Here is a 12,744-nt window from a genome sequence, read left to right on the forward strand (position 1 = left end):
CATTTCCTGGATGAAGTATTAAAACAACTCTACCTAGAAAAAATGAACAGCACTTTCAAAATAAAAGAGATTTGCTTCTGAGGCACCTTATAAAACATTCCTAATTACCAAAACCCATTGAGACGGCAATTTGGGTCATCATATCCAAATGTCATCCCTGCTATTTCTAATTCAATATAAACTTCTTGTCACATCTACTGGTTAAGCATCAAAATACAAAATGCTGCAACAGCTTATGCTCTGTTGATGTTCATTCATCTACTGTGCATCAGAAAGGCTCATTTCAAATACGGCATGAAAGAAAGAAAAGTAAGCAAAAAACAAACTCAGAACTAAGACTTGAAATAAAGTGCGTCAAGAAAAATGCTAAAGAGGAAAAAAATCACAAAATCATAGCCTTACCTTGGGAGACTTAGGCAGACCTACGGCCCTGTCTTCTGCCAAGGTGAGCAGGGTTAACCTTGTTTCCTCCACTGCGGGATGTTTGGGAGGGCGAGGTGGGGGGTGGGAGAAAGAGCTTTCATATCTTCGCATCATGTAATATTGTTCTTCAGTGATCTCCTCAACCAGAGTCCTGACTAGAAATGATTTTGTGTCCTTAGGAAAACTATTAACTAACTGAACAGTCATATTTAAGCGGCTGACAGGAATTTCCCAGCACTCCTTGGGGTTGGCAAAGTCACTTATGAGTAGGTAAGAGTCTGTGATGGCTTCCTCCAACCGCAGTCCTGGTGTAGCAGCCAAAATGTCTTCGTCAATGGAAAGATCTCTCACAGATACCTTCACATTGAAAGGCAAGTGGAACTGCGAACAGAGCTCAGAAATCTGGTACTGTTTCTTGTCATGAATCAGCTCTACAAAACCTCCTTCCATGTATAAAGGGAGCAGTGCTGCCTCATAGGATTTTTTGAGGATTTTTTCACAGGCCAGAACATTCACCACTTTTTTGATTCCCTCACAAAGGACTTCAGTCGTCTGTGAGTGATGCACTAGAAACTGGTCCCCGACAGATACAGATGACAGCTCATCATGAGGGGGATGAAAGGCTTTGGTGGCCACCACATGGAGAGGCTCCTTTTCGCTCTTTGCTATCTCAAGGTCATAGGCAGTTGGGAACTCCCGAGGTCGCCGCTTGAATTTGCCTTTATAGCTAGTGGGGATCAAGAAGTGCCTTTTAGGAAAATTGCTTCGAATTTCTGAAGCTAAGATCCTCGATGCCTGATACTTTTTGTGGATCACAATGGTTTTCCCAGGCTGTAAAATGCTTCTGGGCAGATGGTTTCCTTGAGGTGCCTCTATGACTTCAGCCACTATGGGGAACTCTTTACTGGTCATTTCAAAGAGCTCTTGTGTAGATAATAGCTGAAGAAACCAGTTGGCATCATAACTGTCAGTAATGTCTTTGACTTCAACATCTAAACTGGGGAGGATGCGGACTATGTCCTTTCGGACTGAAAAAAAAAAAAAAGACTATGACATTTTGTCCATCAAAATGTTGCTCCGAGATACTATTAGAATCTTTCTTGGTGCCACAGATAAATTCCATTAAAAAAATCAGATACTCATGATATAACATACGTATGTGTGACTTCCTTTTTTCAAATTTTAAAATGAAGTAGATAATATGTAAAATTCACAGCCATAAGCCCACTGCTCAGCTTAAAACACAGGAATTAAGCTGTCCTTTAGAGCTCTGGGAAGCTCACCAAAATCTCATCCTCCTCACTACAACCTAAGGGTAAATCATTCTCCTGATTCTAGTGTTAATTATTTCCCTGGTTTTATCATACATAACATAAATACATAAATATATGCACATATCTGTAAATGTATACTTGGTACTCTGAATAACACCCTTCCTGTAGAAGGCCCAAGACATACATTCTTTACATAAAATTCAATCCTCTTGCAGGACAATACTGCAAGATCATGGGATATAAGGTACTTAAGATTAATATAGGGAAGTGGACAACAAGATGGAATCCTTTTCCAATGTGAAAGTTATTCTTTCTCTGCTGATGTTCCATTAACACCTGGATAGAGGAGTATCATAGGACAGGTCACAGTCAGAGGAGCCATTCAGGAGCCTTAGGTATGCTGGTGGCTGCTTACCACAGTATTCCTTGCCTAATGTGGAACTGCAGACTAAGAAATCTAATTCTTTCTCTAAGCATTCACTATCCTATAAGTCTTTGTTTGAGACTACAGAGACACTTAAAATATTGTCCTAAAATTATTTACCTGTTGTCCATGCACTCTCCCACATAGATTGTTATAAATAGCCTTGAATTAGAAACATAGTTACTATTAACAGGATTTTATAATGGCTCATATTTTCTTAAATTTTTTTAACGTTTATTCATTTTTGAGAGGCAGAGACAGAGTGTGAGTGGGGGAGGGGCAGAGAGAGAGGGAGACACAGAATCTGAAGCAGGCTCCAGGCTCTGAGCTGCTAGCACAGAGCCTGACGCGGGGCTTGAATCCATGAACCGTGATATCATGACCTGAGCCAAAGTCGGACCCTCAACCGACTGAGCCACCCAGGTGCCCCTTTGGCTTATATTTTCTTGACAGTTTCCTACCATTTAATGTTTTGCAACGTTTTCATGTTTCCCAATATACCCTCTGTCAATACACTTTCTTCCTTGCATGCTTTTGGAAAAAAATTAATTTGGCAGATTTCAACGACAGAATTTCCTTTTATAAAGCATTACCTATGTTACTACTTCTTATATTATTAACTTTATGCAACTTCTGGAAACTATAACTTTATAATTTATGTCATATTACTTGCACATGCTGTGGTACAGAGTTGCTGAAGACACAACATAAAAAAGTATTATTTTTTTGAATAGAGAACAGAAAAAAGAAAAAAATCAATGGTTATCAATAGGATAAAGGTCTGTAAAATCTGTAAAGATTTTTTATTTAAAAAAATAAAAAGGCAGCTAAAAGAACACTTCTTAACTTCATCAATTCATTGTATAACATTTAGCATACCCAAACTTTTAAGATTGTTGCCACAGGCTTCCCTGGACCCCAAGGTAATTTTAAAAACACTAAAATCTCAGTAATTGGATAGAAATTAATGAGGTTTAAAAATTGTAGAGTTATCACTAGATCAGCATCTTAGGCTCATGCCATTTCTCAAGTTGGAATAGTTAAGCATTGGTAGAACAGATGTCATTAAGGACTTTCTGGGGGCTCTAAATTGATCCATCAGAACATAGGGACCTTAATGTAACTTAGATCCCAATCTATATTGGGGCACTATATGTACTGTGGACACAAGGGTCTTTGATTATTTTGTTGACCAATTTATCACAATGTGTTAAACGGTGCCTGGTACATTGTAGGTACTCAACAAATGAATTGAATAAATGAAAAACTATTGCCAGAATAATGTTTTTGATTGAGCATTAAAGGATGTGATCCAGTAAATAAGTAGGGTTCCACATAACATTTCATTGGGGAAAATAAATTTCTAGGACTAATATTCCTGCTATACATCATAGAAGGTATTGTACTTTCATTTAAAACACAATGGAACTGGAGGGTATTATGCTAAGTGAAATAAGTCAGGCAGAGAAAGATATCATAAAACCTCACATTAAAGGCCTATTTGCCTCAGTTTCTTTTATCTGACACATCACGTCTAGCTTTCAACAAAAAATTACAAGGTATATTAAAAGACAAACAAACAGTACAGTGTGAAGAGACACAGCCAAACCAGATATGCAGAGATTTTGGAATTTTCAGACTAGGAACTTAAAATATGATTAATATGCTAAGAGCTTCAGTGAAAGAAAATGGCAAAAAAGATGGGTAAGGTAAGCAGAGAGTTGGAAACTTTTGGAAAGAATTAAAAGGATTTGCTAGGTGTTGAAAACATAAAAACAGATATGAAGGGGTGCCGGGGTGGCTTAGTTGGTTGGGCAACCAACTTTGGCTCCGGTCATGATCTCACAGTTTGTGAGTTCGAGTCCCGCGTTGGGCTCTGTGCTGACAGCTAGGCACCTGGAGCCTGCTTCAGATTCTTTGTCTCCCCCTCTCTCTACCCCTCCCCTGCTCACACTCTGTGTTTCTCTGTCTCTCAATAATAAATAAATGTTAAAAATTAAAAAAAAAACAGATATGAAGAATGACTTTGATGGGTTCATCAGAAGACTGGATATGGCTAAGGAAAGAATCAGTGAGCTTGAAGATATTCAAGATATATTAGTAGAAACTTCTCTAATTGAAAAGCAAAAGAAAAAGAGTGAGAAAAATGGAACATAATATCTAAGCACCATGAGACAACTACAAAAGGTGTAACATGGGCACCACGGATATTCCAAAAGGAAAACAGAGATAGGAACAGGAACAGTATCTGAAGTAATAATGTCTGACAATTTTCCAAAATTGAGGAGGCTTAGAGAACAGCAAGATGATAAATACCAAAAAATCTACACCTAAGCATATTATATTCAAACTGCAGAAAATCAAAGAAAAAGAGAAAACCTGAAGGAGCCAGAAGGAAAAAAAAATCTTACCTCTAAAGGAAGAAGTATAAAAATTAGATCATATTTCTCTTCAGAAACCATTCAAGCAAGAAGAGAGTAAGTGACACACTTAAAGTATTCAAAGAAAAAGCCCATGAACCTAGTATTGTCTCCAGCAAAATTATCCTTAAAATTCAAGGGTGGCAGAATATGCCATCTCAAAGTATACCACTTTGGCAAAGATTATTTTGAGGTAAAGGGACTTGAAAAACAGCAGATATATGAAGGGTATTCTAACCTCTCCTTTTCTTCCTGAAAACAGGTGATAAAACCCCCATGTGAAAGATGCCTTCCCTATACTAGGAGAAAAGAATCATCCTTCTATAGGGAGTTAAAGCCAAGAGAAATCTGTCCAAACAGACCTTGTTAAAATAATTCTTATCTTCCTTTAGCCTCTCCACATTCTTAGAGTAGCTACTCTTCCACAGTTGCCTCTCTTTGTTCAAACCAATATAAAAGTATTCAAGTTTTGCCATTTTGGGGGTCTTCATTCCTTTATGAGGGCTCCCCAGTCACATAAAACATATAAATCTGTATACATTTCTCTACTTAATCTGTCTAATGTCAGTGTAATTCTCAGGCCCAGACAATAAACCCTAAGAAGTGACTGTTCCTACAAATTCTTTAATTTTTAATTTTTTATTTTTTTGTGACTTCCATTCTACAAAATTTTTAAAAAGTAAGTTCTGTCAATTCTAGCCCTGCAGTTTCAATTGCTAGTTCCTCCTATATTATTATCCAAAAATAATAATAATTCATATACTTATTGGAAATTTTGATTTTTCTAAGTTTGATTTCTTTGCCATTTACTTTCCAAAATTATAATTATTTTTTTTCTCAAAAGTGTTTTCACAGTTGATGGCCAGTGAGTTGTTTTGTTTATATTTTGTATCACATTATACTCTTTGCTATATGGTGCTTATTAGATGCACAAATAATTTCAAAGATCTGCCTTATTCTAGACATTTTTAAGAAGTTTTTACTCTATCAGAGTTTTATTTGTTTATTTACTTATTTATTTATTTATTTATTTATTTATTTGACATCCAAGTTAATTAGCATATACTGCAATAATGATTTCAGGAGTAGAATCCGGTGACTTATCCCCTATGTATAATACCCAGTGCTCATCCCAACAAGTGTCTTTTTTAATGCCCCTTGCCCATTTAGCTATCTCCCCACCCACAAACCCTCCAAAAACCCTTAGTTTGTTCTCTATATTTAAGAGTCTCTTATGTTGTGTCCCCCTCCCTGTTTTTATATTATTTTTGCTGCCCCTCCCCTATGTTCATCTGTTTTGTATCTTAAATTCCACATATGAGTAGTCATATATTTGTCTTTCTCTGACTGACTAATTTCACTTAGATAATACCCTCTAGTTCCATCCATATTGTTGCAAATGGCAAGATTTCATTCTTTTTGATTGCCAGGTAGTATTCCATTGTATATATACACCACATCTTCTTTATCCATCCATCTGTTGATGGACATTTGGATTCTTTTCATACTTTGGCTATTGTTGATAGCACTGCTATAAACATTGGGGTGCATGTGTCCCTTTGAAACAGCATACCTGTATCCTTTGGATAAATACAGAGTAGTGCAATTGCTGGGTCATAAGGTAGTTCTATTTTTAATCATTTGAGGAACTCCATACTGTTTTCCACAGTGGTTGAACCAGTTTACATTCCCACCAGCAAAAGAGTACCCCTTTCTCTGCATCATCGCCAACATCTGTTGTTGCTGCTTGACTTGTTAATTTTAGCCATTCTGACTCATGTGAAGTGGTATCTCACTATGGTTTTGATTTGTATTCACCTGATGATGAGTGATGTTGAGCATTTTTTCACGGGTCTATTAGCCATCTAGATGTCTTCTTTGGAAAAGTGTCTATTCATGCCTTTTGCCCATTTCTTCATTGGATTCTTTGTTTTGGGTGTTGAGTTTGATAAGTTCTTTAAAAATTTTGAATACTAACCCTTTATCTGATATGTCATTTGCAAATATCTTCTCTAATTCTGTCAGTTACTTTTAGTTTTGCTGATTGTTTCCTTCACTGTGCAGAAGCTTTATACCTTGATGAAGTTCCAATAGTTCATTTTTGCTTTGGTTTCCCCTGACTCCAGAGACATATTGAGTAAGAAGTTGATGCTGCCAAGGTCAATGAGGTTTTTTCCTGCTTTCTCCTCTAGAATTTTGATGGCTTTTGTATTATGTTTGAGTTTATTTTTGTTTATGGTGTAAGAAAGTGGTCCAGGTTCAGTCTTCAACACATTGCTGACCAGTTTTCCCAACACCATTTGCCAAAGCAACTGTCTTTTTTCCATTGGATATTCTTTCTTGCTTTGTCACAGATTAATTGGCCACACATTTGTGGGTCCATTTCTGGACATTGATCTATGTGTCTGCTTTTGTGCCAGTACCATACTGTCTTGATGATTATAGCTTTGCAATACATCTTGAAGTCCAGGATTATGATGCCTCCAGCTTTGGTTTTCTGTTTCAGGATTGCTCTGGCTATTTGGGGTCATTTTTGGTTCCATACAAAAATTTTAGGATTGTTTGTCCGAGCTCTGTGAAGAATGCTGGTGATATTTTGATAGGGATTGCACTAAACATGTAGATTGCTTTGGGTAGTATCGACATTTTAATAATATTTGTTCTTCCAATCCATGAGCATGGAATATTTTTCCATTTTTTGTGTGTGTCTTCAATTTCTTTCATAAGTTTTCTATAGTTTTCGGTGTATAGATTTTTCACGTCTTTGGTTAGGTTTATTCCTAGGTATCTTACAGGTTTTGGTGCAATTGTAAATGGGATTGATTCCTTGATTTCTCTTTCTGCTGCTTCATTATTGGTGTATAGAAATGTAACTGATTTCTGTGAATTGACTTCATATCCCACAACTTTGCTAAATTCATGGATCAGTTCTAGCAGGTTTTGGGGGGAATCTTTTTGGTTTTCATATAGAGTATCATGTCATCTGTGAGGAGTGAAAATTTGACTTCTTGCTGATTTGGATACCTGTTTACTCCTTTGTGATGTCTTATTGCTAATGCTAGGCCTTCCAATAATATGGTGAATAACAGTGGCAAAAGTGGACATGCCAGTCATGTTCCTGACTTTAAGGGGAAAGCTCTGTTTTTCCCCATTGAAGATGATATTAGCAGTGGGTCTCTTGTATACGGCTTTTATGATCTTGAGGTATGATCCTTCTATCCCTACTTTATTGAGGGTTTTTATCAAGAAACGATGCCATATCTCATCAAATGCTTTCTCTGCATCTAGTGAGAGGATCATGTGGTTCTTGTCCTTTATTAATGTGATGTATCACAATGATTGATTTATGGATTTGAACCGCCCTGAATCCCAGGTATAAATCCCACTTCATCATGGTAAATAATTCTTTTAATGTATTGTTGGTTCTGGTTGACTAGTATCTTGTTGAGAATTTTTGCATCCATGTTCATCAGGGAAATTGGTCAGTAGTTCTCCATTTTAGTGGGGACTTTGTCTGGTTTTGGAATCAAGGTAATGGTGGCCTCATAGAATGAGTTTGGAAGTTTTCCTTCAATTTCTATTTTTTGGGACAGCTTCAAAATAATAGGTGTTAACTCTTCTTTAAATGTTTTGTAGAATTCCCCTGGAAAGCCATCCAGCCCTGGACTTATTTTTTGGGAGATTTTTGATTGCTAATACAATTTCTTTACTGGTTATGGGTCTGTTAAAATTTTCTATTTCTTCCTGTTTCAGATTTGATAGTTTATATGTTTCTAGGAAATTGTCCATTTCTTCCAGATTGCCCAATTTATTGGCACACAATTGTGCATAGTATTCTCTTATTATTGTTTGTATTTCTGTAGTGTTGGTTGTGAACTTCCCTCTTTCATTCTTGATTTTATTTTTGGGGGTCCTTAACTTTTTCTTTCTTTAAAAAATTTTTAAAATATGTATTCATTTTTGAGAGACAGAGGGAGACAGAGTGTGAGCGAGAGAGGGGCAGAAAGAGAGAGAGACAGAATCCAAAGCAGGCTCCAGGCTGTGAGCTGTCCGCACAGAGCCTGGCATGGGGCTCAAACTCATAAACAGCAAGATCACAACCTGATGACAACCTGAAGTCAGAAGCTTAACTGACTGAGCCACTCAGGCACCCCTTACTTTTTCTTTTTGATCAAACTGGCTAGGGGGGGTATCAATTTTGTTAATTCTTTCAAATAACCAGCTCCTGGTTTCATTGATCTGTTCTACTGTTTTTTTGTTTTTGTTTTTGTTTTCGACAGTATTGATTTCTGCTCTAATCTTTATTATTTCCCATCTTCTGCTGTTTTGGGGTTTTATTTATTGTTCTTTTCCAGCTTTTTAAGATGTAAGGTTAGGTTATGTATCTGAGACCTTTCTTCTTTCTTTAGGAAAGCCTGGATTGCTATATCCTTCCCTCTTATGACTGTCTTTGCTGCATCCCAGAGGTTTTGGGCTGTGGTATTATCATTTTCATTGGCTTCCATGTACCTTTTAATTTCCTCTTTAACTTCTTGGTTAACCAATTCATTCTTCAGTAGGATGTTTTTGGTCTCAAGGTATTTTTTGTCTTTCCAAATTTTTTCTCGTGGTTGATTTTGAGTTTCATAGCATTGTGGCCTGAAAATATGTATGGGAGGATCTTGATCTTTTTGTACTTGTTTAGGGCTAATTTGTGTCCTAGTATGTGATTATTCTGGAGAATGTTCCATGTGCATTCGAGACGAATGTGTATTCCATTGCTTTAAGATGAAATGTTCTGAATATATCTGTTAAGTCCATCTGGTCCAGTGTATCATTAAAAGCCATTCTTTCCTTGTTGATTTTCTGCATAGATGATCTGTCCATTGTTGTAAGTGGGGTGTTGAAGTTCCCTACTATTATGGTATTTTTATCAATGAGTTTCTTTCTGTCTGTGATTAATTGATTTATGTATTTGAGTTACTGTGGAGTAACCCAATGTGGATTGGGTGCATAATGTTTACAATTGTTACATCTTCTTGGTGGGAAGACCCCTTAATTATAATATAATGTCCTTCTTCATCTCTTGTTACAGTCTTTATTTCAAAATCTAGATTGTCTGATATAAGTATGTCTACTCTGGCTTTCTTTTGGCAACCATTAGCATGAAAGATGGTTTGCCATCCCCTTACCTTCATCTTTAGGTGCCTGTAGGTCTAAAATGGGTCTCTTGTAAACAGCATATAGATGGATCTTGTTTTCTTATACATTCTGTTAATACCATGTCTTTTGATGTGAGAGTTTAGTCCACTGACATTTAGAATGAGTACCGAAAGGCATGAATTTATTGCTATTGTGTTACCTGTAGAGTTGGGAGTTTCTGGTGGTATTCTCTGGTCCTTTCTAGTCTTTGTTGCTTTTGGTCTTTTTTGTTTTGTTTCATCTTTTCTCCCCTCAGAGAGTCCCCTTTAAAATTTCTTGCAGGGATGGTTAAGTGGTTACAAACTCCTTTAGTTTTTGTTTGTCTGGGAAACTCGTTATCTCTCCTTCTATTTTGAATGACAGCCTTGCTGGATAAATATGACTGCATATTTTCCCAATTCAGCACATTAAATATATCCTGCCATTCCTTTCTGGCCTGCTAGGATTCTGTGGATAGATCTGCTATGAACCTAATTTATCTTCCCTTATAGTTTAAGGAATCTTTTCCCCTTGATGTTTTCATAATTCTTTCTTTTGACTATTATATGCCTTGTTGATGGAGAATTTGGCTATTATATGCCTTGCTGATGGTCATTTTTTGTTGAATCTAATGGGGGTTCTCTGTGCTTCCTGGATTTTGATGTCTGTGTCTTTTCCAAGGTTAGGAAAGTTTTCTGCTATGATTTGCTCATGTAAACCTACCCCCTTTTCTCTCTTCGTCTTCTAGGATCCCTACGATTCAGATGTTATTCATTTTTAATGAGTCACTGAGTTCTCTAATTATATCGTGCTCTTTTGCCTTAATATACCTGTTTTTATCTTCATTATTTTCCATAAGTTTATCTTCTATATAGCTGATTTGCTGCTGTACTTCATCCACCCTTGCCGCTGTGGCATTCATTTGAGATTGCATCTCAGTTATAGCATTTTTAATTTCATCCTAACTAGATTTTACTTCTTTTATCTACACAGAAAGAGATTCTATGCTTTTTTCAACTCCAGCTAGTATTCTTATTATCATGATTCTAAATTCTGGTTCAAACATCTTGCTTATATCTGTGTTGATTAAGTCCCTGGCCATCATTTCTTCTTGTTCTTTCTTCTGGGGTGAATTCCTTCATTGTGTCATTTTGGAGGAAGAAAAAGAATAAAATAAAAAAATTTAGAAAATTTAAAACACCAAAAATATCAAGTAAAGGAAGCTAGATTTTCAGGTGCGTTTTGGTCTGGTTGTTGAAAGCTTGATCAAATAGAGAAAAAAAGGAAAGAAAAGGAAAAAAAGGAAAAAAGTTAGGAAAACGTTTAAAATTTTAAAAAGATGTATACAATAAAGTAGAATAAAATGAAATGAAGTAAAATGGACTAAAAATTACAAAAAAATAAAAATATAGTAGAAAAAATTTTAAGAAAAATCTTTTTTATCAAAACAAAATAAAAATAAAATTTTCTCTTTCTGTACTCAATAAAGAAAAAAATGAATACATGAATCAGCAAACAGAATGAAATCAGAATGAAATTACATCCAGTTTCCCCTAGAGGCACTAAGAAGTTCTTCCCCTATGAAGCACTTCATAGTCCCTAAACTAAGCAGGCAGAAAGACTTGTGGTATTCCTCTAGGGCTTGGTTGGTGCAGCTGGTAGAGGTTGGTGTAATAGCTCCATTCTCCACTGGGTGGTGCTGCTTACCTCACTGTGGTGGATAGGTGTGGTGCTCCTATGCATGTATGCACATGCGTGGGAGAGGTGAAAATGGTGTCACCCAGCTTCCCAGTCTCTCGCATCAGAACTCTGCTCTCGCCAACTGGCAATCAAACACCCCTCCTTTGTCTCTGGCTTCCATCCACTCCTTGCTTCTACATTGTCAGTGACAAAGCCGTCAGCCTGCCAAGTGACACCTCTCTTTTGAATTTTATCTCAGATGGAGCTATGTTTCCAAACTTAATTTCTTAGAGCCCTCTGGCTTGACCCCACTCCGACCCTCTGGGGGAGGATCTTGGGGAGCAATGGCCAGGTGTTGGTCTGCCCCCAGGAACATTTACATGACCATGCCACTGCAGAGACCCTTAGACTGCAGCCAGGTGCCAGCCAAGCCTAGAAAATTTCACATGATCGTGTAGTAGCAGTGGTTCAGGGACTATAGTAATTCACAACATGAATCTGGCCAGGCTTCACAACACCCTAGCAACCTTGTTCCAATACCAACAAATGTGGCTGTAATCTTGGGTCTGCTGGGACCTTTGTGGGGAGGCTGCATGGCCTCTACTGAATGCCCTCCCGGCAGGGGAATCACCTCTCCCATGTGGCCCTCAGACCCCTTGGACCCCACTGTCTTCTCCTGGGAATTTGCCCTTTACACCAGAGCACTGCCAGGTATTGAGCTGTGGAGTTTCCGACTCTGCACTCCCCTGTTTATAGTCTTTATGGTATTTAAACCCTCTCCTTTCTCCCTTTCTTGTTCAGTTTCTTATGGGTGTTTCCCTTCTTTCTCTTTCTCTCCAGCTGCTTTTGAGGGGAGTGTTTTTCCTGTACTCTCCCCTCTGTCTCCATCTTCTCTCTGCAAACCACAGCTCCCTAACCTCCATGGCTTCTCTTTCCCATACTTCACCTCTCTGTGCCACATACCTGCTGAGTTCTGTGGCTCAAGTTATGTAGATTTTTGTGTTAGTCCTCAGATCAATTTTCTAGGTGTGCAAAATGGTTTGGTGCTGACCTAGCTGCATTTCAAGGACAAGAGAAGCAGCAAACTGCTATCCTTATTCTAGACTTTTAAATTAAAATTTTCTTCATAGTTCATCCATTTGGTTTCAGTTTCCTTTATGAATATTCTGTGAATTATATTTTTTTTCCATTTACTTAGCTTCATTTCAATTTAAGAGCAACTATACTGTGAATTTCCATTTGGTTAGATAGTTCTTCCCCATTTCTACTGCTGTTTGTATTTATGAATAGAGAAAGTGCCTTTTGGGTTGCTGATCATGACCTTCACTGAGAAATCAAGGGTCATTTTAAATGAATATACTTA

General features: G+C 37.3%; 1 protein-coding gene across 1 annotated transcript in view; it reads right to left on the bottom strand.

Moving 5' to 3' along the window:
- Positions 1-12,744, bottom strand: part of THEMIS (thymocyte selection associated) — a 190,415-nt gene that overhangs the window by 88,700 nt on the left and 88,971 nt on the right. The window contains exon 5 of the mRNA XM_042987140.1: positions 403-1,451. Coding sequence (XP_042843074.1) covers positions 403-1,451 — 1,049 coding nt within the window. The remainder of the gene's footprint in view (positions 1-402; positions 1,452-12,744) is intronic.

This window comes from Panthera tigris, chromosome B2 (assembly GCF_018350195.1).
Source record: "Panthera tigris isolate Pti1 chromosome B2, P.tigris_Pti1_mat1.1, whole genome shotgun sequence".
NCBI classification, from domain to species: domain Eukaryota; kingdom Metazoa; phylum Chordata; class Mammalia; order Carnivora; family Felidae; genus Panthera; species Panthera tigris.